The sequence below is a fragment of the Teleopsis dalmanni genome, chromosome 1 (genome assembly GCF_002237135.1).
Source record: "Teleopsis dalmanni isolate 2A chromosome 1, ASM223713v2, whole genome shotgun sequence".
Taxonomy (NCBI): Eukaryota; Metazoa; Arthropoda; class Insecta; order Diptera; family Diopsidae; genus Teleopsis; species Teleopsis dalmanni.
In genome coordinates this window covers 200,101,158-200,126,801 of record NC_051846.1, presented here as the reverse complement: position 1 = coordinate 200,126,801, position 25,644 = coordinate 200,101,158, and the positions used below count along the sequence as shown (strand labels likewise).

Below are 25,644 nucleotides of genomic sequence, written 5' to 3'. Positions count from 1 at the left end.
AGATAAGATAGCAACAAATAATATGAAACGTCTAATATCAAAGGCGGAATGAAACTGATTGCTTATGGTAGAAAGTTGTCGTACTCTTGGTTCCGAGTGCTTCGCGGGCTTCCATTGTAGCGATCAGGGTACTCATAAATTTTTATTATAACATGAAAAAAGTCAACATGTTCAATACAAACTAAATTTTTAATGCAGAATAAATTAAATGGCTACGAAAAACACTTAGTCAACAAAATAATTTAATACCCTGCAAATAATATTCAATATTTTTTTTATAATAATCAGCTTAGTATCAAGTCAAAGAGAGAGAAGGAGAAAGAAATATAGAGAAGGAAGATTAATTTGTTCAATAGAATATAGAATTCTTCAAAATAAACTAGCTTTATATACAAAAACCGTTTGATATAAGAATTTTCGATTATAAAATAAATCTTAACTTACACTATAATGAAATATAAGTACTTGTGTATGGAATAAATTAAATAAAAATTCAAATTTTAAGCACTGTAAATATTAATATATTATTTTTGTATAAAATGTTAAATAAGCTTAAAATAGAATAAAGGAATTTTCATACCATAACAATTACAATTTACTTGTTAATAAAAGTGTTTAAAAATTAATTAATTTTTAAATTGATTAAATTTTAATATATTTACACAAAATGCTAATCAAATTTTTAAATCAATACAATCGTTTTGCAAATAAAGTAAAAGTAAAATCAGTACCTGTTTTCTACCTGGTACAATTTTTAATCGGTTAACCTATTCAATTTCAATCTATATTGGCGCACATATGAGCTGTAACTTACAGCTGTCTGAATAATAAAGACTATATACTATATGTTATTTTTGTGAAGTGTTTGCCAAACTCCTTTTAACCAAAATTTATTTAAATTAATTTCATAAATTAGTAAATAAAATGCAATAGAAACCATACCCCAAACACTCTAGTAATGTGAAGAAAGTCCCAAAAATATCTAATATTTTTAAGCATATATTTAATATATGCTTAAATAAAAAATTTAAGCTTATTTAGATACGATACAGCGAAATGAGAAAGGTGGCAAAAATAATCTTCTGATATATATACTAAAATAGCATATATATGGACGGCTCTACACAAAGTTTCGATTTGAAATAGCTACACATAGAATTAAATACCCAGAATACTAAGTGGTGTAAATATATATCAAGTAGAAGCGATGGTTCTCAAATTTGCTACAGATTATTTTAAGAGATAACGTCAAATGGGCATTAATATATATTGACTTATAGAATATGCATTCACAAAACTTATAAATGGTCAATCTATGAAGTCAAAACTAGCTGATGGTATAGTAAAAGTCTATAGAAGATAACACCCCTAGACTCCAAGAAGAACTGTGAATGTTAACTGATATCTGAATATCAGTTTAATTACGCCTGTAGCAAGAAATGTTCTAAGAGCGATGGGATGCCAGATAAAATATTGCTTCGAATTTACTTTTCTTTACTATTCAGTCATGTTATAATGTTAATAATGTATAATGTATAGATTATAATGTATAGATATATGTTTACACACACGCTTTTAATTCATTTCTGACTTAAGGGACTGGAACCTCACCTGGTTACCGTAAAATTTTCTATTATTATTATAATTATAAATATTTTTATTTGGCATATGGCAAAGAGTCTATTTATTTATTTATTTTATTTTTTGCAAGTTTTGCTTGGACAATAATATCTAAAAAAATATTATTAAAGACCATAGTAAAATATATTAAATTAAAAATTTAAATTAAATGTATTCCCCTCTCTTTTATATTATTTATTATATTATACTCTTTAATTTTTTTTGGATTTAATTTAATTTTAAACTGATCACACATTATGTTAGAAACGGCTTAGCTAGTAATTGTGTTTAATTTTTGGTTTACTAACGATAGATATAATATTAATCGGCTTGATTCTATTGAAAAACAATTATTACTTGGGAGTAACTTAACATAGAAATATTTTTTCAATGTCCAATTCATGAAAAATTTTTCATTCATGGAGAATTTTTTTGAAATAGTTTTCCAGGAAATAGCCAGTCTCTTATTGAAATCTCTTAATTATAATCTTTAGAGTTAACGAAACCAGCAGTGAAGAGCTTTAGAATATAAATATAATGAAATGTTTAATTACTTACTAATTCAGTGAAAACAATTAATTTTATTTAAAACAGTAATATTATAAAAGAAGGTGTAATATTTTTAAATAATAGAAACTACAATCGAATACCGGTTGAATTCCTGGAAACAACATCTGAAAATATGCAGAATTTACAAGCTTTGGAAATAAGTGGGTGTTACAGTTAATAAATGCCATTATTTTAAAACCGCATTACAAATATTCCAGGAAAATTTAGCATATATTTTTTTTTTTGAGTCGATGTCAGTTGGTAATTTGCGTCATACATTTTCCCTGTAAATGTATTAAGCATATATGTATACTGTATAATATAATTTATGTGGGAGGTTTTTAATTTTAAGAATAAATTACTTTATTTTAAATAATTTCATTATAGAAAAATCCTAAATTTTAGAGGGTTTATCAAATAGCAAAGAAAAAAGGACTAACACCAAAATTTAGTTAATTTATTGAAATTTGGTTGACAACACAACGCTGTTTCAAGTATTGCCAAGTACTCATCATCAGTGGTATTAGGAAATAATTGAATTTCTTGATTATTTTATAGTCCGCATATAATTTGTTTGGACTGCAAGTGCCAGGTGTTTGTCTTTTCTTTCTTTGCTATTCGAAAACTCTCTAAATTTTAAAAAATAGCTTCTTTGTTATTATAAGAAAGCGTAGCTTTTTCGGCAACACTAATAAAAACTTGAAAAAAGTCTTAAATTTAACAATTTGAATATTTTTTTTTAATAAGTAACAATTTTTATACTCACACTTATTACTAACATCGATAAAATAATGGAATTAAAAAAGTGTTTTAAAACCAAAAATAAATATTTAAAGTAACTAATTGAGAAAGAAATAAGAAAAAACTTTTTTTGGTTTCAGTAAAGAGATTTAAGGTCAATATTTAATGGGAATTCAACAATATTGTGCAACTTTAATTACATTTCGTAAGGAAATTTGATATCATATAACCGTAATATCCTTACAGTGTACTCATGTTCTTTTCATTCCAAGCAACAATTATGAATTGTTTTTTCTTTTAATACTTTTTACATACATAGGTTAAACTTTTACTTTCACAAAAGTAAACTATATGCATTTGGCATTCTACGTCAATGTGATACAATTTATTTCTTTAGTTAAAATCTTATTCAAGGTTCATGTCAAAGTTTTGACCTAAATTCGCAGATGTTAATTTCCTACATAACCGCATTTTGATATGTGACTACATTCACACGGCATGTTATTGTTGCATACATACATATGTAGATTAATATGTAAATTACTTTTATAATTAATTTTTATACATAAATAGTAAACGATTTAAGAATAATTTACTATAAATGTAATTTTAATGAAAAGCATTAACTTTCAAAGCTGAAACGTATAAATTTACATACTATAATCGTACAATAAATAATTTTGATTTGTAATTTTAATTATTACTTTAATAAAGTGTTAATTTCACAATATTTTAATATAAATAATTTAACACATTTTATTTTGGTGAAATAATAATTTTGTTGTCAATTTATTGCGAAATGTCACGAAATTCTCGAATCAATTGTTTACAATTTCATAAGAGCATAAAAATAAAGCTCTCAATTGTAAACAATACTCTTTAAGCATCCCTGTTTTCATACAAATAACTAATTTGAACTCGTGACGACAATGCATGCAGAAATAAGCTCTCAAGAAATCCCTACATTCTCATTGAGCTCAAACTTACAACAAAAAATTATTGATTTTACCACGAAAAACCGTGCCGCCGCATACGTAAGGCTAGACAAAGCAATGGTTGAGCACGGCAAACAGACCGACTAAGGGAGGTTCAGCTTTTCACAAAGAAAATTATTTCATAATCAAATTCTTAATTCTTAATTATAAGATATTTATTTTTATTTGCACTTTAGTTATAAAAATTGCCAACACATTTTTTATTTATAATTTTTTTCTCTAATAATTTAATTAAATTTTATCATATTCATTCTTTAAATAATTTTTGACTGTTTCACAAAACTAAAACGTGTGACTTTTGATTTTAATTATTTCTTTTTTGTTGGTAAAAACACTTAAAACAACTATTAAACATACAGAAATGATATGTAATAAATTTAATTACAATTTATTTAAATAATACATTTAATTTTATTTGTATTTTCTAGACAAAACTCACATCTTTGCCAGACAACTTAAGTCGCGGTTGTTTTAACGCGAACTTCAAGAAGTTTCCTCCAGACTTCATTGACTTGAAATTTAAAACTGAATTTCAAAAGTCCTTTCAAGTTTTCAACAACCTAAAAATCCAACCAAAAGCTGAGCAACAAGAAAAAGCAAAGAGAGCAGCAGATGTTTGTCTGTGATTGAATATAAGCGGTTGTATTGCTGTCAGCAGTTCTGCCTTATTTTTAATATATATAAAAAAAAATTGAAGGCATCAGCTTAGTCATTAATAATTTATTTATGTCATATTTAAATAATTAATTTGTAGTATCTAATGTTTTATATATAATATTATATAAAATAATTTATTAGCGGGCTAATTGGTTATTTAAATAGAAAGAAGAAAACTATAATTTATTGTTTATATTTAAAAACAAAATATTTTATTAAAATATAAGTTGTTTTTAAATTTAAATAATAAATTATAATATTTTTATTTCTATTTAAATGACCAATAAAAAAAAATTATTATGTAATATTTTTGGTCACAAAAAAAATAATAAATTATTATAATATTATATGGTATTCAGTATTAATAATAATTGTTTATGCAAATCATATTATTATTAAAAGGTATATGTAAATGATTTTTATTTTTATATATAATTTATGAAGACACTATTTTTGAAGTTTTTCTAAACAAACAGAAGCCCTCTTCAAACCTTCAAAGAACTTTCTGACACTTAAAAGTTCTTTGCCATGGAATAAGTAAGTTATGTCAATGGAAACAACAAAATCTTAAAGTTATTTAAGTAACGTACTAAGTAAGCAGTGGAGGTATGGTATTAGGTCTAATAACATTTTTCGTTATGTGGTTAAACTACAGCTGAATCAGTTTACCATAAATTTCGAATGAGAATCTGTAAAAGCCTTTTTTAAAAACAGTATTAATAAAAAAGTAAACTCGTAACTATTCTAAGTAATATTTCCTGCTTTAACTTTATAATAATAAACCTCAAACATTTGTCGAAAAAATTAAAATCGATTAAGTGTGGAACATACCATAAATACTCATTAAAAAATAATTTTTTTTATTATTTGTTAAGATATCATAAAATAAGAATAAATATATTAAAATAATAGTTATTATATAAAATAAATTGTTTTTAGAAGAATAGAATAATCACAGTTAATTCAAAGAGTTTAGAAAACTGATTGGGAAATGGTTATCACATTCATACCCATCAATCTAAGAACAACCGTATCATTTATAAAATAAACTTTATAATAGCCTTTTTATATTATTAATAAAAATTTTAGTTATCATTTGTAAGTGTATAAAAGATTAATATATTATATATGTGCAAAATTTAATTTATATATATATTAATATTAACTTAATAATTACGGACATTTATAAAGCTGCAGTTTATATGTCCGATATAAAAATAATCCCTTGCGCAGAGCTTGGGTGAGATAAAACTGAAGCATCATAAATATATGACACCATTTTATGTACGAATTATTATTTAAAAAACTATTTTATTAATCAATTTATTTATCTTAGATTTTCATTTTTTACAAATGAAATATATTATATTCAATGAACTAGATAAAGATATAATATAATAGTTTAGTTATAAACTATTCAGTAATAATGGTTTACTAATTTCGTTACTACGTAATTTAAATACATGTGTTAAAAAATGTACCGATCAGATTACTTTCGTTTAACGCTGTATATAAATACATATATGGTTCTTTTGAGAAAGCTGTATTGAATTCTAAAGTGTTCGTGTGGCTGCACAGATTTATCATTTAATTGTGATTAAAATTATTAATATAAATTATATTACAAATATCAATTATATGTAGCATACTTTTAGTATTTTAAGTTTTTGTTCTGTTTTTTGAAACAAAAACAAAAAAAAAACCTCTGTAAAGAAATTTTTCGAACTACAACAACAAAAATTCATTTTATATTTTTTTAAATAACTGAATTTTTGGCTGACCATACAGCTGTTTCGAATATTGCCAAATACCAAATATTTAATTATTCTTAAATAATTTTTTGAGACTGCAAGTACCAGGTATCGAACTCGTGTCCTGCTAAATTTGAAATTCTGAAAGTTTTATTAACAAATTCTCTTGCTGAATATTATATTAGAACGAAATCATAAACAGCTGTAGAATAATTAAATTAATTAATTATATTTTTATTTTTCGTTGTTAAATTTCAATACTATTTTGTTTGTTTTAGATATTTTAAAATCGAGAATTAGAGATATATCTTTGTACAACACTAATATGATAATCTTCGATTTTAAACAATTACTATATATTGTGTTATACGCATGTGTAATATTTCTGTACATAATAATTAGTTATATTTAATTAATAACAAAAATTATACTAGATAATGTAAATAATTATTATCAATTTAAAGGATTACTTCTTTATTTACTTTGCACTCATTTATTAACTTTATGAATATGTATAATTAGAAATCTTCAAAGTGCAGTTCTCCTGTTAACATATTTATTAATTACGTATGCATGCTTACTAAAGAAGTGTTCGCTAAACTATCGCTCAAATGTGAAACTTAACAATTTAGTCAATTAATTGCTAATTTTCGCTTACAACACTTAGTAGATGTATAACCTGACTTCCACAGCAATAAGCTGATCAACACATATTTGTACATATGTATATGTATGTAAACTTCATAAATTTTCAATTTCATCTTTACTGAATTTCAAATATTTTGTTAATTATATTAATATCTCACTTTTACATTATCTGAGAAGAATATAAAACAGTTGATATATGTATGAGTTTTTTGTGCATTACACTTTATCCCAAGCTATACAGGCAGAAAGAAAAAGGAAAAGACAAAGGCGAAAACCAACTTTGCTTTGTATTATTTTGTAATAGCTTGGAGATAATTTTAATGTGTGAAGTCCACTGTATATGCCTTCTAGATTTATACAATTAAAATCCATTATTTTTCTATATATCTGTACAATTTATTCAAATTTTAATAGTAATAAAAATATAATTTTCTTATTTTTACGTACGTTCAAGAAAGTTTAAATTATTTTTATTTATTTCTTTTTACATTCATTTTTACATATAATTGTTGTAAGGATTGTATTTTAACGATGTAATTGTGAATGTAAGCTTTAATATTAAAACAGGATAATAGATTTTGTAGGGTTTTTGCTTTATTTTTCATAATATAAAATAAATTGAATGGTAAATGGACTATTTGCTGAAACTTCGTAATGCATATTTTTAAAAAAATTTAATAAAGTTTATATAATGTCAAATAAATAATAATAAACGTTATTATGATAGCCATTTTAAAATCATATGTGCACATGTACATATGTATAACCATTACCGGTCCATATTTGTTTAACAATACTAGAAATTAGATTATTTAAGTTTCAAACAGAAATGGATGTTTATTTCTAATTTTATAACAATATGATACCGTATATACAGAAATCCATAAAAAATTTTCATATACATATGTAACTTTTAAAACAGTCTTGTTTAAATAATAAAATAAAACAAAACCGACTGCCATATTGACATGTTATGCACTTAACGTAAAACTTAAATATTGCACTTTGAAATATTTAAACCTTTTCAATGAAAGAACATTTATACATGCATATTTATAAAATAATGGTATTAAAACGAGACAAAACATTTAAAATAACATTTATATAATGTGAATAAAATTTTATTTCTAATATGGCGAAATTTTTATTTAGTAAAAAGGTACTAAATATACCTAAAAATTACAAACAAAATAAAGCATTTAATAGAAATAGATTAATGAAATCTATTTATTTATTTACAACATATGTATGTATATACATAAATGTAGCATCGCAGTTTCTAAGAATATGCATATATTATTAACATATAAAACGAGTAAATAAATACATACATATATATGTTATGTATATAATATAAAATTAACTATAACAAATAAGTTAAGCTCGTATGGTTACATATGTACATTTTTGGCATTTTATAAATTCTTATTAATTACATAAAGTTTAGTATTAAAACTTATTATATTTAAAATAATGATAAAATGACAGAATCAAAGAAGGAAAAAGAGTGGAAAAGCAATCCAGTAATTAGTGCTACCAAATCAAAAAATTAGAATAGTTATTAAAAAAAGTGTTACAAAGATGCAAGTTTTCACTTTGGTTGCAACATCTTTACTGTGTACTGTGTACACAGTATATATCATAACAAATAAAATGTAGGTTTGAACATAACATTTATACTGTACGCAATTTATGCTATATATAGAAAAGCTAATATTAGAGCAACTTCTCGTATATGCTCAATGCAGTGAACGTTCACAAATTAAAACTCTTGGATATTAAAACGTCCATAAACTTTATCCTTATTTTGTTTATAAGGTTTGGCGCTGTAGAGTACATTAACAACACATGACCAATCCTTTCGCCACACACGGTAACAATATTTCAAAAATAGTTTCATATTTAATTTGATTTTAAGGTCAGTAATAAAGAGTGGTATTTATGCAATATTTGAAACAGCTGTATGGGCAGCCAAAAATTTGATTAATTACAAATAAATAAAAATTTTGTTATTACAATTCACTATAATTCGAAAGGTCTCAATAAAATAATTCAAAAAACAAACTTAACACATGTTTTTGTGTAAATATTTGTGTAAATTTGTGTAAATATTTTTCTATTTTTTTAGTTTTTGTAAAGAAATTAAAAGGATCAAATATTAAAATACTTCTTAAATTAAAACTATCTGAAAAGTATAACATCACTTAGTGTTTGTAATAATAAAAATATTTGTGTCTTCTAAAATATACAAATTTAAATTTCATCACAAAATTATGATTCATCATACAATAAAATGATATTAGTTACAATAAAATATATTAAAGCTTGGAGATATAATTTAAATCGAAATAACGAATATTATATAACAACCGCTATAACATTTAAGCGGTTTTGCTTATTATAGCCACTAAAGAGGACGATTTATTATATAAAAATCATGTAAATCAATAATAAATCATCAATAAATTAGCTCATTTAAGGTGAAAAATGTCGAATGCAACTTTTAAAATCAAGTTGTCTGCAAGGGAAATTATCAACATGTGAAATATTCGTCATATGTTTTATATTAAAATGTAAACAAAGAACAGCTGAGCTGTAAACAAACGTGCTGAGAAAATGAGTACTTAATAAAATTTTTGTTTTTTATTATTGAATATGTAATAGGTTTATAATATATATATATAATTGATTAAATATATCAAATATATATATAATTTTTTGTGTTATATATTATTGAGTGCAGTTTTTCTAAACAAACAGAAGCCCTCTTGAAACCTTGAAAGAACTTTCTGACACATAAAAGTTCTTTCCCATGGAATAAGTAAGTTATGTCAATGGAAACAACAAAATCTTAAAGTTATTAATCTTAAAGTTATATACTAAGTAAGCAGTGGAGGCATGGTATTAGGTGTAACAACATTTTTCGTAATGCGCTAAAACTACAGCTGAATTAGTTTACCATAAATTTCGAATGAGAACAAACAAATGAATTAAATTAGGTGATTCAAACGTTTATTAATACTTTTTTCTAAAAATGCTTTTAGAATTTCATAGTGTATCGCTTTACCGAACACGAGCAGTGTCCATATACCTCTATTGATATATTGTTATAGTTAATGTTACAATTGATATCTATAAGGTTAAATATAGTAACAATTTTTAAATAACATTAGCAATATAATAATATCATACATTTCTTTTAGTTATCAGTAGCAAAAATTTTTTATATAAGCGAATTTGATTGTGTACAATAGTTACGCCATTAGTTTTAATAATTTTTCTCAGTGCATGCACTTTTTTCTACTGCTTTCAAAATCTTATATGAAAAGGAAAGGAGTAGAAAATAATTTGATTGCAACCTGCTCATTTCGTTTCTTCCTTTTAAAGCGGTTAGTCGATTTCGGTGCGTCAGAAATTGTTTTGTGTTCTCTTAGTTTTATTAAATACATAACTTATAAAAATTAATTAGTTAAACTCTAATTAAGTCAATTTTTACGCTGTATATAATTTGTAAATTGGTAAGTACATTTAATATACGCAACAATATTGAATTTATACTTTTATAAGTTGAAAATGACGAATTACAAGTTTTTTTTCAAAAATTTAAAAAAAAGAAATGAATTACATATAAAATTTTCGTTTTTTTTTATAAACTTTTATATATATATTATTTGATTTGTATAGATTATAGAGATGTATATATACGCAAAATCTTAAATAACTACTTAATAAAATTCTTAAAAATCAGCTAATAGGCGCTTCGTATTTATGTAAGAAATCTAACAGTAAATTTTTGGTTACCCTTTGAAGTTTCTTTGAATTTAACTGAAATTGATGTACGTGAATGTGTATGTGTATGTATTTGCTTTCGTGTACCTTGAATGATCCCCCAGTCTGTTTTTTTTCCTCTTTTCGGTTTTTGCAAAAGTACAGTTGTGTTCGTTGAACTTTATGTTTTATTGTGGAATTACTTTCGTTGTTTGTTTAATATTGGAAATAGTGTCCAGTTATTTGTTGCTATAATCAAAATATATGTTTATAAGTTTGTTAGCATTATTTTTTGGGGAAAAATGGCAAATTTAAGAGTAATACGAGTGCAATAATTATCAAAAATATATTTATAAAAATTTTTGATGCAATAATTATCAAAAATATATTTATAAAAAATTAAAAACGATTATAATATTCAAGCAAATAATTTTTACTATTAAGTTTATACTGCTTATGTGTATTAAATATACAAATTATATTTATATATATTATAGAAATTACAATGAAAAGTATATAGAAAAAAATCTCTAATGTAAGCAAATCATTACTTCTGTATATACATATGTATATATCAGAATTTATGTATAAATATTTTTTTTGCATTTATAAATAAACATATTTGTATGTTTGTATATAAGTATAGATAAATATATATTATGTACTTATTTATATAAATAAAATAACAAATAAATAAAGTAATAAAAAAATGAGGTAATAAATTAAGTATTAATTAATTAATGTATAAATTGAGTAGGTAGAAATATATATAATTATATTTGTATGCATATTATATATATTTTTAATAAGTATTGTTGTTTAAAGCTACTAATTATGTATCTACTATGAGTATGTTTTGAGCATGTTTACCGTCAAAAGATGGACAATCTTTTTATTTCAAAACCACTTAATCTGATACATAAATATTAAATATTAAATACAATGATCAACATAAATTTTTGTTTATTATGGGGAATTATAATTTAAAAATAAAATAGAACTCAATTTAGTTATAATAAAAAATGCAACGTCAGTTCACTTCGGGAAGTCGCCAAGCACCTGATCCGTTTGATCAATTTTTGGAACAACACAATTATTATCGTAAGCACACTGCTCGGGATGCATCGTGCTTGTTTCGCGTGATATCAGAACAGATGTATGATACCCAAAAGCACCATTTAACCATACGCAAGAAATGCGTAGCATATATGAGAAAACATAGATCATTCTTTCAACCGGTGAGCATTCCGTTTTTCTACCTATTTTATTCATTATAAAGTTTAAGTTTGAATAGCTCGTAGATCGAGATTTGGACGAATATCTTGATGATATGTCCAAGCCAAGAACATATGGAACAATGATTGAACTACAAGCAGTGGGTTATATGTACCAGTAAGTTGTTCATAGCTTGCTAATAGTATTGTGATTGTTATTGAAATATTTTTATTCGTAGGCGTAATGTAGTTCTTTTTGAAGCGTTTAATTTGGGTAATTATTTTATAACAAGACCTTGTTATGAGGATACGTTTCGTATATTTTATACTCCTGAACGTCATTTTGATTCTGTTTTTACTTGCGATTATATAAAGGACGCCGCTATATGCCAATGTAACTCATATTTCATCATATTATATTTATAAATTAATAAGTTGCTCGTTTTATTTTAGCGATTGTATATGAAATTTTATATAAGTATATATATAAGCTTCCTGATGTTCCATTTGCTGTAGAACAAATGTTGCATTCACCTACGTTTGATACTTTAACATATCGTACGGAATATAATGATGACGGCTACTGTCGACGGTTGTATCTGTCTGATGGACGTGTATTTTATTTTGACCTCCCGAATGATACGAAATGCATACTGGAAAATTATAAATTATGTTATTTTCATTGTTTAACTGAAGATATTCAAGAGGACACAAAAACTGATGGAAAAATTTTTTCTAAAGCTCCTGAATCGTTATTACCGCATAAATACGTTTCTTGCGTACGCCAACTTTTGATAGAGGGTATATACACGAAAAAATAATTCAGACCTATATATATTCAGATATATAGTGATTTTGCACTATATATTAATCGATTTAAAATTTCAATTGAACTTAATAATTTAGATTTGATATTTAATGCTCAAGGATTATATATTATATATATAATAATATATAATATATTATATAAAGATGCAGTATCTTTACTGCAACAAATGTTAATAGTGGGCATTTGAGTAATTAGAACAAATATAGAAATTCACTAAATTGATGTCGATGTTAAAAAAACTTTTTTTCTGAAAGGTATTACGCCATTTCCGTATAAAGTTGCTAAGGCACTTGATCCTAACATGTATCGCAATATAGAATTCGATGCGTGGAATGAAGCTAGAAAGGAATTGAAAATAATAAATTGGTATAATGGAGATACCAATTTCAAGGTAATATTTTATATCTTGACGTTTGATATTAACTAAAATAGCTGTAGTTTTCTTACATATTTACTCACCCCATTTAAGTTTTCTGCATGTGAGAATATATTCATTTCAGTAAAATTTATAATTGTTGATGTTAATGTCATTTTAATGCCCATTAAATATAAATAAAAATATATATATTTTTCGTAATTAGTTTGGCACAATTTTTATGGAAATTTTTATGCGATTTCTGTTGAACAAATATAAAATATTTACTTTAGGTAGGCGCAAAGTGTAACGTGAAGTTAGAGAATTTGGATAGAAGTCGCCTCTTTACTTGTCATATTCAAGATATTTCAGTAAACAGAGCTAATTGTCTTGTATTTGTTGAGGAGCTTGGAGAGAAACGATTGGTAAGTATGTTTTTTTTTTAAATATTATAATATATATAACATATTTGCATTAGGTTCCATACGACTCACTGATTCCGTTACCAGCTGATGAGTTTAAGCCTTGGTCTTTGCCATATAAGTTTCAACGTCATTTTCAAAAATATAATCCATATCGTTACAAACATATTGGGTGCAAGATAAGAATAGGTAATCATTTTTGCGGGTCAGAATATTGCACAAATTTTGCGGAATACACTGAAGATAGTTATCAAGATCTTTTTAAATTTAATCAATATTCAAAACTTGATAACTTTCGATCGCACGTTGAATATTGTGCAATGCCTTTTACAGTAGAGCATACTCCTACTTTTAAGGAAAAGGTTCACCAACCTGTTAATGGTGTTCAGTTAGAAGATTCAAATTCTTCCAATACTGGTAGTAATAACAATTCTGGTGGTGCAGAAAGTGGTGAAATGTCATGCAAAGTTGAAGCACAGGACTATAACACGTCTAACCCTGTTCCACAAACAAACACTGAAGAGGATAGTGCATATTCTACTCAATTTTCAAGCAGTTATCAAAGTCAAAATTCGACTGGTGTGCCAGAGGAAATTTATGGTTATTCTTTATTCGATCCACCAACCGGCTCTGGCTCAGCTCCTTTCGTTTATATGATAAATTATCCAAATTATGCAAATCCAGTGTATATGCCACCACCGGCGGGTTATCCAACAACTCAACCATTTATAGGTGCACCTATACCACAAAATGGCAGTATTTACTATGGAAACAACTATTATCCAAATCCAGGTTACTTTCCACCAGGTGGAATGGCTCCTGTAAATTCTGTATGTAATAATTTTGTACCACCAAGTCGTTCTGCACCAGGTATTGGTCGTATTAATTATAATGCAAGACCTTCGGTCCATTTGAACGGGGCCGACTTACCGCAAGATGTTGCTACGTTAAGATATTTTTTTAATCTTGGAGTTGAATATCGCATGAAGAATAATATCTCGAAAGAATCTGAGGGTAACTTTATTAATATAAGTACGGTTAGTTTGTTTAGTTCGAATATATGTTTTTTTCAGGTGATACTGATGACGAGCTCATGCCTTCAACATCAAACTTAAAAATAGAATGTAAATCTGATCAATCTAAGGAGGTAAAACTAAATTTAACTTCTTTTTATATATTATAATTATATTATACTAACATTAAAAGGAAACAAAGTATGATTCTAATAACAACAGCGTATCAAGAGCTAATGGTAACGTCGAAAATGTTAGGAGGACCAAGTATTCAAATCAATCTCAGTTTCTTGCTATGCGAAACCCAAATCGTCGATTTACACCGCGTCCCTTACTTAATAAGGAACGCTTTGGTTCCAGATCAAATTATGGGCGATATGATGCCGGTGCTGTTCATTTACAGAAGTATAATACACCAAGTTCAACACGTTATAGAAATCGTAATAGTCCTACGAATTTGTCTATTACTGGCGTAGATCATCAGAATGGTTTCGGTGGTGACGAAAATCGTAGTGACAATCAGGTAAATTTTTTATAAATGCATACTTTTATTATTTCGATATTTATATATTTAAATATATTACACGTTGATGCAATACAACACATATTTAAATCACTGAGTAACATTATAAATACCCTTTATGGTAATAAATTTTTATAGTAATATTAGTAGAATTAATAATGAATTTTTATTACATAAAACAATTTAGTTAATAATTTAGTTGTACTAACGATATTTAATTTAAGTTGAGGTTAAAAGTTTGTTAACAAAAAATTATTTATGCAGACACCGTGTAGTAATATTGCATCCAACAACTTGGCAGTTGATTGTCAAAGTGAATCTGCAAAGACTTCTGTAGTTCCATCACCACAATACAGCGTTCCTCAAGCACCACCTGGCGCTTTGATAATTCCAGTACCATCGAATTCTTACAATACCGGACCACCATCTTCACAACCGGTTCCAATTAATATGCAACAACCATATGCTGCTGGTGGGCAATATAATTCATGCTTAGGTGCACCACCATCTAGTACACCATTGACAGGCAACATACAAATGATGCCATCACCAATAATGCCTGGAATGGTTAACAATGGATATTATACGGCTACGGGACCAATTGCACCAATTCACGAAGGTGAAAGCGATAGTGGAATGCAATACCAATTTGTGTCGCAACCTCCAAATATGCAAATTTATATTCCAACTGTAAATAATGCACAAAATTTGAGTCCTTTGATTCCTACCCAACCAGTTACTGGAGGTCCTCCATTACCTCCTGTAGCCGGTTCTCAGGTAAGTTTGCAGTGAACAGTAAATGAATAAGAAATATATTTTAAAGATTATTACTTTGTTGAATAGAGTCGTAACGTTGATGAATAAATGTGTAAACTTTAACTGGGGCATAAGGTGCATTTTTATTTGATGTTGTAGTTTGACAATGGGTAAATGTTTTTGTTTAATGATTAAACTACTTTATTATACTATTAATTAGAAAAAGTATCATTATTTATACATAATATATAAAATATATTTTAGTTTTTGTCATTATTTTAAGTTTGTATTGTAGTAAAAAAAAATTAAATAATATCTTAATTGCACTACAGATACTAATAGTCAAGTATTGAAAATCAAAAATTTTCTTTAATGCTTAGTTTTAATTTTCTCATAAATTTAAACAATTTATCTTACTTATAAATGTATTGTATTTTTAAAATTGATTGTAATTAGTTATTCATATATTATACTGTTGCATATCTAATTTTGTTCCAAAAGTATCTGATCGTATTAATATGTATAATTATTTTTTAATTTGTGTTTGAGAGTTTTAATAGATTTTATTTTAGAAGAAAAATGATAAAAATATACTTATTCGCAGGGGTATTGGTGTCCACCAGCAATTCATCAAACTATACCACCGATTATAGCGCATAATACAACTCCACAGTACGTTCCAGCCAATGGCATACCTTTTGGTGCAAATACACCCAAAACGGCTAACTATAGACGTGAAAAACAACAACAACAACAACAAACTCATGCACACCAGTTTGAGTAAACACATTTATAACTTAAACAATTTGAAATATTTATAAATATCTTCTTTATAAAACATTTAAATATTTGACATATTTTAAATGATTTTTTGATAGTTCTAATAATCCTTATAATAAATTGGCATTAATTTTTAAAAGCCAATTTTAGCTTATTATTTTTTTTGTACATAAAAAAATATCTGCTTTAAAAATATGTTAATACATTATATATATAATGAATTTTTTACAACAACTTATATACTCTATATTTTAAATTTATTGATTGTCATATTTCACATAATGCTTACGAAGGAAACATTTTTGCTAGTAGTTTTATATTTTGTATGAAATTTACTATACATTATTATATTATATGTTATTCTCTTAACAAAACATTACATTTTATTAATTGTTAATTTTATTAAAATACGCATCTTAGGGTTTTAAAAAAAATTACAAGTTTAAAATTATGATGTATGGTTCAAGTAGTTGAGTTTCATGATTAACTATTTTTAAAGTATTTTTTTTTTTTGCTTTTAATTACTATAATATTTATATTTTAAAACATTTTAATTTCCAATTTTTAATAATTTAATTACACATACATTTGATTAAACATAAAACATTACTGTTAACTATATTTAATTTTAAGAATTTATGCCTTTAAAAACTTAAAAATTAAAAAAAAAATATTAAAAGAAAAAGATAAAAAAAAAACAGAAAAACTTGTAAAAACATAAAAAAAATATATAAAAAATTTAGATATAAGTCAATTCATAAATTGATTTTTATTTCATACTCTTAGTTTCATAGATAACATTTTTTTATGAGAGAAATTATAATTTTTAAAAAGATTTAAGATATATTTTTGTGTGAATCAGCTATATGTAATTAAGAAAATTGCGGCACTTGTGTATAGTACCTGCAAGTTCTAAGTGACAAAGTTTATTGATATCCGATTCATTTAGTCTTGTTATTAGAATATACATAGAATCGTAATAATTATAAAGTTGTATGTAGTAAGGATGATGATGTTATTTATGAATAAAAAGTTATCAAAATAGACTTGATGTATCAAAGGGGCGTGATACATAGTGAATTGAATTTCCAATAGTAGATATTGTGTAGAAGTTATTTGAATTTATGATTTGAAAATCAGACAACATATATGAATGTATCGCCATTATATTTTTTCTGTAAATTGTGTTATAATGCGATTTCGTATAAGTCTTAAAAAATTGTCTCAAGAGGTGGACATGACATGTAAGTGTGTTCATAACATTTTGACCGATATTTGGGCATAACACTAGTGATCGCACGAGATTAATTTTGTATAAAAACAACACCGAAAATAAGTTGCTGAAAACGTGATTTCCACTAAACATAGCTTTACTACCGTGTTCTAAAGTCTGTTATTGATCTCAAGTCAAAACATATTTGAGTACTCTTAGTAAATTACACTTAAAATATAAATAACTGCTTAATGCTTAGAAATAAAAGTTTGCATCTAGCTTAAATAATTAATTTTATGATATTTTTATTTGAAATTTGAATTAATGGTGCTATAAGAATTTGTGAAATGAATATGTTTTAAATAATTAGTAGTTAAGTGTTATTAGGTTTGTGACGCTTTCCGCGTGTCTTTCGTCTGCTCGCTTGTAATGTATCAATCACGCTGAATATTAGATCTAAGAAACTTTGTGGCTTTATCTTATCTTCTCTCTTAACACGATTTACTTCTTTAATAGCATTAGTACTACCAGTACTGGAGTACATAGAGGCTTCTGTAGACTGGAACATATTAGAAAATTTAGTATATGAAATAATTATTATTAATTATATTCAAATTAAAAATTGAAACTCACATTTGCGTAAATATTAATTAATAATAACATAATTACAATTATAAAAGCTGTAAAGTTTTTCATATTGTGAAAAAAAGTTGGTTAATATTTTTTATTTAGTTTTGAACTTGTAACACTTCTTTTCAACCGATTTTAACGTTAATACCTTGAGAAGAATACATAAAATTTGTTAACGATACCAAAAAAGAATTTTAAGAATATATTAATTACACGATAAAAGTTTAAATAAATTTTTTTTAAATTTATATTAGTACAATTTAAAACTTCAGCACAAACGAACAAGCGCTCAGCAATTTATAATGTAAAGCAATTTATAAAAAGTTTTTTATGTGTTCGCCCAAAAGCAACAATCGATTGCGATTGTCTTGCATTTTGTGGGTGACCTACATTTTTATAAAATTGCATGCTAAACTAACATTGTTTTATCATTTAAATTGTATTTTATTCATTATGAATTATGATTTTTCAATGATGTATATGATGTATTTATATAGTACATAAGATCTTAACTCTCAACTCTCTATTGTTCTCACAAATGATTAGGGTTACGTAGCAAATTTCTAGGAAATTGAAATTAGTAGATTAATTTTTATAGAATTAGAACTAACTAGAACTAGCACTATTTAGAACTGTCGCATAAGTCGAAGTTTGTCCACTTCGCCACTACCACAAAGTTCTAGTAACAGCCCTAAACATAAATCAGAATTTTCCTTTTATACTATTCATGTTTTAGTTCCCATTTCGGAGAGATTACCATCATGTGTTAATAAGAAATAAAATACGCTGATATTCAGTATCACACAACTTGCATCTTTTTTGGAGAGGTTTTTGTCAATCAAAAAGTTTTAAGTTTATCCAAATAAATATAAATGTAGTCTTAGAAACATAGTTAAACCAACAAGCAAATCTGTTTTAAAGAGGTATTCTTTAAAAGGGTTATCATTTTCATCGAACTGTCAGTTCAACTGGGTGTGCCATCAACTAGGTTTCCCATCAACAGGGTGTGTCTTCAACACGGGGGTCCCTTCAGAAACGGAGTCCATTTATCAGAGGTGTTTCATCAATAGGGGTATCCATTCCAAATTTTTGTACGTCCGCTCAGCAGAGGTACTCAAAAGTGGTCCAATAGTGGTATTTGTTTAATATAGGTGTCCCTTCAATAGGAGTTTTTCGTTTACCGTCTCATCAATAGATGTGTCCTTTCAATAGAGTTGTCCCTTAAGTAAGGGTTTCGCTTCAATAGGTGTATTCCTTTAAAAGGTGTGTCCCTCCAATAGAAGTGCCCCTCCAATAGAGATGTCCCTCTAATATAGGTATCCATTCAATCCTTCAATAGAGGTATCCCTTCAATAGGTTTTCGTTTAATAGGATTGTACCTTCAAAAGTGGTGTTTATCCAATAGAGGTAGCATTTCAAAAGATGTTCGTTTAACAGCGGTGTTCCTTCAACAGTAGTATACCTTCAACGAAAATGTTCCTTCAACGCGGCTATATCTCAAGAGAAGCGTCCGTTCAACAGATCAGTCTGTTCATTAAGGATGGTGGTTTAAGAGGGATGTCTTTGAACAGTGGTCTCCCTTCAACACTTGTGTTCGTTCAACAAAAATGTTCCTTTAACGGGTGCATATTGTGTGTGTTCAATAGGATTGGGTTTTCAATAGGAATGCTGCTTCAATAGAGTGCTCTCTTCAATAGATGTTTGTTCAATATCATTCAAGGATATCTGAAAGAAAAGTTTCCATCGTGTCGTGGTTTTTATAACAAATTTTTTTCCCAATATTTAGAAACTTATTTGTATAGCGTATATGCAGCTAAAATTTATTGGTTCTTCAGTGTTTCGTGTCTATACCTATACTTCGTGACTAGTGTGTGTATCAAATTTGTAAGTTCAAACCTCTCATAAGTTTTAGAACTTATGCTATAGCTATTTATATATTGTTTTTATTTTTGGTTTATTTCAGTCTCTAAATATAAAAAAATAAAATTTTAAAATATTTTTTTAATATCATATTTTATAAATTAATCGCTTAACAACAAATCCTGTATAATACATCTGATTATTCTTTATATATCTACCGGAGAAATATGTGATCTCATGAAACACCTCATTCTATATCTGCTCACTTTAATTATTATGGATTCTTTTTAATTATAATTTAATTTATTGTTTTAATGACCAAATTTGATTTATATATTTTTGTATAGGGTAATTGGTTTTAAAAATATTCTATTGTTAGCGATACTATGACTAGGGTCCATAGCATCTTCTGATAAAATATTTGTAATGGTAATTTAATTAGTCATTATTATAGGTAATTATATTTCTAAGTCAATTTTCAATTAAATTAATCGTTTTATTTGCTGGAAAAGTTCTGTTAGTATCAATCAATCACTTTTTAATAAAATTCTGAGTATGCCTTTCACTATTTTTACTATATATAATATTATATGCGTGTGCTTAAAATAATAAAATAAATATTTTTTTTAAAAATTGTTTTATTTGCGGTAAACGCGCAGTATAAAGTATGTAAAAATATCTTAGTCAGTTAAATAAAAAGACAAATCGCCTTTTCGTAGGAATTTTTTAAGTTGTAATTAATTACAACAACCTATGAGATGTTGTTTAGTAGTTTGGTGCACCATATGGAGATGGAGCATAACCACCTTGACCAGTAATACCAGCTAAACTAGCAAGACCGTGGCTGCCTGGTAAAAGTTGATAACCTCCAGTATTAGCAGAAGCGCCAGCAGGACCAGCTGCAGCAGCAGCAGGAGAATTACCAAGACCTGATAAACCGGCTAAGCCTGAGCTCAAACTACCATCAGCGCTGGCTGCAGCACTTGCTGGGAGATTACCGATGGGTGCGAATCCAACTGGAACTGAGGGTAATTGAGCACCAGCCAATTGTTGTTGTTTCTCATTGACGAAATATTTTTCTGCTGGTGGTTTGACAACATTAACGTATACAGGTTCTACTTTGACTGGGCGTGGGTGATGTTTGACGAGAACCTTGCGCAATACAACTGCTGGTGGTTTGTGTAATACAACTGGAGCTGGTCTGACTACTAGTGGGGGATGATTTACCAACACTTTGGTTGGTGGACGTTTAACAATGATGGCGGCTGGACGATGAATTAAAATTTCACCCTTGTTTTGTGGATAAGTAATCGATGAGGTAACAGTGTTACCGCGTGTATTGGCAGGAGAGTATGGTACATTTTTGTTAGGTACACCATATGCAACAGGAGCAGCATAGCTGGGTTCAACGGCTGGCACTTGAGCACCATAGCTACTATATACTGGGCCAATTGCCTAAAAAATGAAATAAAAAAAATTTAATAAATTAAAATTTTAATATTATTAAAAGTTCAGTTTATACTATACGTACAGCTAAGGCAACTGTAAGCGCTATTAAGTAGTTGAAACGATTCATGTTTGTTTAGGAGAATCTATAGATTCTTATTTTTTCAGCAGGTTAGATTTGTTTAGCTTCTGAGTTAGTACGCTTTTATGCTGCTGTGCTACTTTCTCAAGGCAACTGTTACTTCTGTTGTATTTCGGTAAGCATCAATTCTTTAAATATGTTTGCATTCACCTATGTAATTAATTCCGCAAATCTTTTGTGAGAGTTTGCGATTACGTGACATTTATGTGGGTACAACATTTTTACCGGTTAGAGCTGTTATATTCTTTAAATGCTTTCATTTCAAATTGTTGCCAAGATACGTACTTCTGATATAAACATATGCATGTTTTTGATTTAAACTATCTTAAGATGTAGTCTTGTCATTTATTTTCTCTACTGCCACGATTTAGAGTCCCACAATCTAATCTTTGTTGTTTATGAATATTCTATACTTCCTAACCACCATTTCATCATAAGGTATCTTGCTATATAGAATATTTGTGTCGATAAATCTGCACATTTTGGATATCGAATTTGGTTTATCAGACTTTAAAGAGATTATTTTAAAAGTTTTCTTATTAATATATTATTATAGAATAGTATTTTACTTCAATATGCAATTATTTTATAAATTTCCTTATATGTCAAAGATACTGCGCCTTTTTTTTTTGGATATTCCTTACATATTTTTAAGATACAAAATATTGTGCATTGATGACTTATGAAACATGTGGTTTCCAATTTATAAATTAACAAAATAGAAGGAACTATTTAACTTAATTTAACTGGTGTTAAATTTATTTATTTAACACTATTTAACTTTATGATGTACACCTTATTAAAAACTTAATTCATATATATATATATGGTTGTTATTCTATAGTCCTAATGGACTGTCAATCTCTAACAGAAGTGGTAGGTAAATAGAAAAAGTGGAATCTACCTAATTAACTATATAGTTGTTTTTAATAGTCACACGTATTGATAAACTCAAGTATATGGGGGATTTCCAGACTGGAGATTGAATATAGCTAAGCTCAGACAATAACATGATAGACGCTTAACTGTCTCGCCATCGGGCAGTAGCAAAAATAATTTATATTAGTTCTGATTAGACAAGCACAGCCCTGTGTTATGTCGTCCTATAGTTCAGTATCGCTTGAGATCCTATATTATATTAGAGATTTTCTTCTTGATATGACAATACGAGCAAATCGATTAAATATCATTTTAATCACTTTAACTTACATATATTTTTATTATTAATTATATTTAAATAACTTTTATTACAAAATTTAATTATTTGAAATAAAATCAATTGTTTTTGTTATTATAAAATGTATAAATATGTAGATCTACTAATTTTTAAAGAAGGTGTTAATTAAGATTAATCGTAGACTTCATCGGGAAGTAGTCTCTTTTATTAACTTAAAAATGGAATTTCTTAAAATATTCTTTAAATATATAATATTAAGAAATTATAAGAATAAAATTATAAACAGTGACTTGGTTAAAATAATTATAATATAATTAATTAATATATAAATTATAATAAGAATATAAATAATTATATAAACTATAATTATAATAAAAATTTAAATAAATATAAATTATTATTATAATAAAAATATATATTAACATAAATATAAATTTATAATATAAAGAAATAAGTATAATTGTATATCAGTTTATTACTAATGAGTACATATAAATAGATATATAGGTGAGGTTAGATGGAAAGGGCGGCCTTACATACCAAAGCCTACTTGAATAAGTATATAATTAATTCTAAAATTATATACTGTAATTCAGATGCTTAACTTATATATATATCTTATATCTTAACTTATACATAGTTTCATAATATAGTATTATATTTTGACTAGGAGATTGTTAACAATTCAGAATATTTTGATATACAACTTAATTTGTGTTAAGTATTGTAAGGTAACTATGAAAAAATATTCAACGCTTAACTTGATTATTCGATTTCTAAATTATTTATTCTAAAATAAACTATAATGTATTCTTTTTTTAATAAGCAAATATTCAAGGTGTTTTCTCATTACTACTAATGTACCTATTTAGTGTGAATTATAGTGGATAATATTTTAGGAATTCACTTGTATTATTTTAAGAAAAAAAATTGTGTGCCAATTAATAGTGAAACAAACAGGATATATATAATAATTGAAACAGCTCATCTATACTGATCTAATCTGATCTGCACTATATTGCCTTTAGTCCTGATGTCATGGATGGAAATATGATATATATGGTATATGATATAAGACTGGTAATTTACTGACTTGGTACTGACTAAAACACGGCTTTTGTTGGAAATGCTAGGTTTGTATTCAGCACGCGATTAAGCTTTCTATTAATCATATAGTTGAATCATCATCAAAGATATTTTTTTTCTTGAGCCTGTCAATTATTTTTTTTTTTTGATCTAATGTCTGGTAAATAAATATTTAATGTCTTTCTTATATACTAATATATATAATATGATATGAATATATATAATACTAACTTATATATGTTCTATGTTATGTTAACTGCATCGTATATCCAGTAATATTTTCTCTATGTAAAGGTTTCTAACCTGACTTTATATTCTTTTATATATACGAATATTTGAATACAAGTATATATTTAATTAACTTAAGCCTAATGTTCATATTAAAATAGAGATAATATTTAATTTTTTTTAAATTATTTATTGTATAAAAATTATTATAAAATTTTATGTGCAAAATGAAGCCATTTTATAAAGACATCCCTCAATTTTTATAATTTGAGCTATTATCAAATTAGTAAGTTGGTGGAGCATAGGCTGGAGCTTGAGGAGCGTATTGAGCTTGGTTAGCATAGCTATCGCTAGCTGATGAAGCAGAACTGGAAGCAGCACCATAATTGGGAGCAGCATAGTTATGTACTGGTTGCACAACTGGAGCAACAGGGGTGTCGATTTTCTTGCCTGGTTTGTATACTTTAACGTAGACTGGGTTCAAGCTGAGTGGAGTTGGCACTTTGTTAATAATTTCTTGTTGATAGATGACAGATGGCTTAATTTTGTAGATGACTGGTGCAGCCTTGACAACAGCTGGTGGACCACTGCTAACTTGTTGTGGTGGAGCACCTGGTTGGTTGACAACAATTGGTGGCAATGGTTGGGTAGCAATTACATTATGGTTATTTGGACCAGATGGTACCAAAACGGAACGGAAGATACCTTGATCAACAATATTTGGTGCAACAAGGTTAATATTTCCGCGACGGATGTTTGAAGCCAAGTTATTTGTAGCCAAGGATTCAGCAATAGCATCTGAGTCACGCATATTTTTATATGTGGGGTTGGCATTCAAAGCATGCAATTGAGCTTGTGCGTTATTTAGACGAGCTTGTTCAACTAATGTGGGTTGCACTTCAGCTGGTTTTGTGATTGAACTGACTGATTGCTGTGATCCACCAGTGGCAGCTTGTACAAGATCATCCAAATTGCTTGCACCTCCTGGTAAGTTTGAGACGTAACCGGGATTGGGTGCAGGTCCATAAGATGCGGCCACATACTGTAATACGAATTGCATAATTAATATATGTACAATTTTATTTAAATATTTCATAAAAATTTATAAAATTTATAACTTAAACCTACCGGCACTGCAACGGCGAAAAGTGCTAACAAATAATACGTTTTCATTGTGTTTGTATTTGCTAAGTGGGACCGTACGCTATAGTCTACACATCAACTACTTGTGGTAATTTATG

At 26.9% G+C, this 25,644-nt stretch overlaps 4 protein-coding genes across 6 annotated transcripts in view; 1 reads left to right on the top strand and 3 right to left on the bottom strand.

The window, feature by feature from the left end:
- LOC119671269 (zinc finger CCCH domain-containing protein 13-like) overlaps window positions 1-25,644 on the bottom strand; it is a 379,289-nt gene that overhangs the window by 313,390 nt on the left and 40,255 nt on the right. The gene's annotated exons all lie outside the window — the stretch shown is intronic.
- Window positions 10,319-16,741, top strand: LOC119671267 (protein ovarian tumor locus-like). 3 transcript variants are annotated; one of them, XM_038081817.1, is made up of 12 exons: window positions 10,319-10,479; window positions 11,740-11,967; window positions 12,024-12,121; window positions 12,183-12,337; window positions 12,397-12,744; window positions 13,027-13,163; window positions 13,421-13,552; window positions 13,606-14,563; window positions 14,623-14,696; window positions 14,756-15,085; window positions 15,350-15,862; window positions 16,446-16,741. In XM_038081817.1, the coding sequence occupies exons 2-12, from the start codon at window positions 11,752-11,754 to the stop codon at window positions 16,623-16,625; spliced, it is 3,141 nt and encodes a 1,046-aa protein (XP_037937745.1). In that variant the 5' UTR covers window positions 10,319-10,479; window positions 11,740-11,751; the 3' UTR covers window positions 16,626-16,741. The 3 variants fall into 3 exon arrangements, 2 of the variants coding, with proteins under 2 accessions (XP_037937745.1, XP_037937744.1); XM_038081816.1 differs by having other exon boundaries at window positions 11,728-11,967; XR_005251800.1 differs by lacking the exon at window positions 10,319-10,479 and adding an exon at window positions 15,929-16,011 and having other exon boundaries at window positions 11,752-11,967; window positions 16,446-16,533.
- LOC119671283 (chorion protein S38-like) lies at window positions 21,010-21,989 on the bottom strand. Its single transcript, XM_038081853.1, has 2 exons — window positions 21,856-21,989; window positions 21,010-21,779 (listed from the first exon to the last, which is right to left on the bottom strand). Exons 1-2 carry the CDS (start codon window positions 21,898-21,900, stop codon window positions 21,090-21,092), a joined length of 735 nt encoding a protein of 244 aa, XP_037937781.1. The 5' UTR covers window positions 21,901-21,989; the 3' UTR covers window positions 21,010-21,089.
- LOC119671280 (chorion protein S36-like) lies at window positions 24,632-25,613 on the bottom strand. Its single transcript, XM_038081849.1, has 2 exons — window positions 25,532-25,613; window positions 24,632-25,445 (listed from the first exon to the last, which is right to left on the bottom strand). Exons 1-2 carry the CDS (start codon window positions 25,574-25,576, stop codon window positions 24,687-24,689), a joined length of 804 nt encoding a protein of 267 aa, XP_037937777.1. The 5' UTR covers window positions 25,577-25,613; the 3' UTR covers window positions 24,632-24,686.

What these genes read in the sequence shown, in the direction of transcription:
- LOC119671267 (XM_038081817.1), top strand. Translation starts at nt 11,752, where the DNA reads ATGCAACGTCAGTTCACTTCGGGAAGTCGCCAAGCACCTGATCCGTTT. An exon ending in GGACGCCGCTATATGCCAAT is followed by an intron (nt 12,338 to 12,396) that starts GTAACTCATATT and finishes GTTTTATTTTAG; the next exon opens with CGATTGTATATGAAATTTTA. An exon ending in AATCTGATCAATCTAAGGAG is followed by an intron (nt 14,697 to 14,755) that starts GTAAAACTAAAT and finishes TAACATTAAAAG; the next exon opens with GAAACAAAGTATGATTCTAA.
- LOC119671283 (XM_038081853.1), bottom strand. Translation starts at nt 21,900, where the DNA reads ATGAATCGTTTCAACTACTTAATAGCGCTTACAGTTGCCTTAGCT. An exon ending in CGCTTACAGTTGCCTTAGCT is followed by an intron (nt 21,780 to 21,855) that starts GTACGTATAGTA and finishes TTCATTTTTTAG; the next exon opens with GCAATTGGCCCAGTATATAG.
- LOC119671280 (XM_038081849.1), bottom strand. Translation starts at nt 25,576, where the DNA reads ATGAAAACGTATTATTTGTTAGCACTTTTCGCCGTTGCAGTGCCG. An exon ending in TTTTCGCCGTTGCAGTGCCG is followed by an intron (nt 25,446 to 25,531) that starts GTAGGTTTAAGT and finishes TTCGTATTACAG; the next exon opens with TATGTGGCCGCATCTTATGG.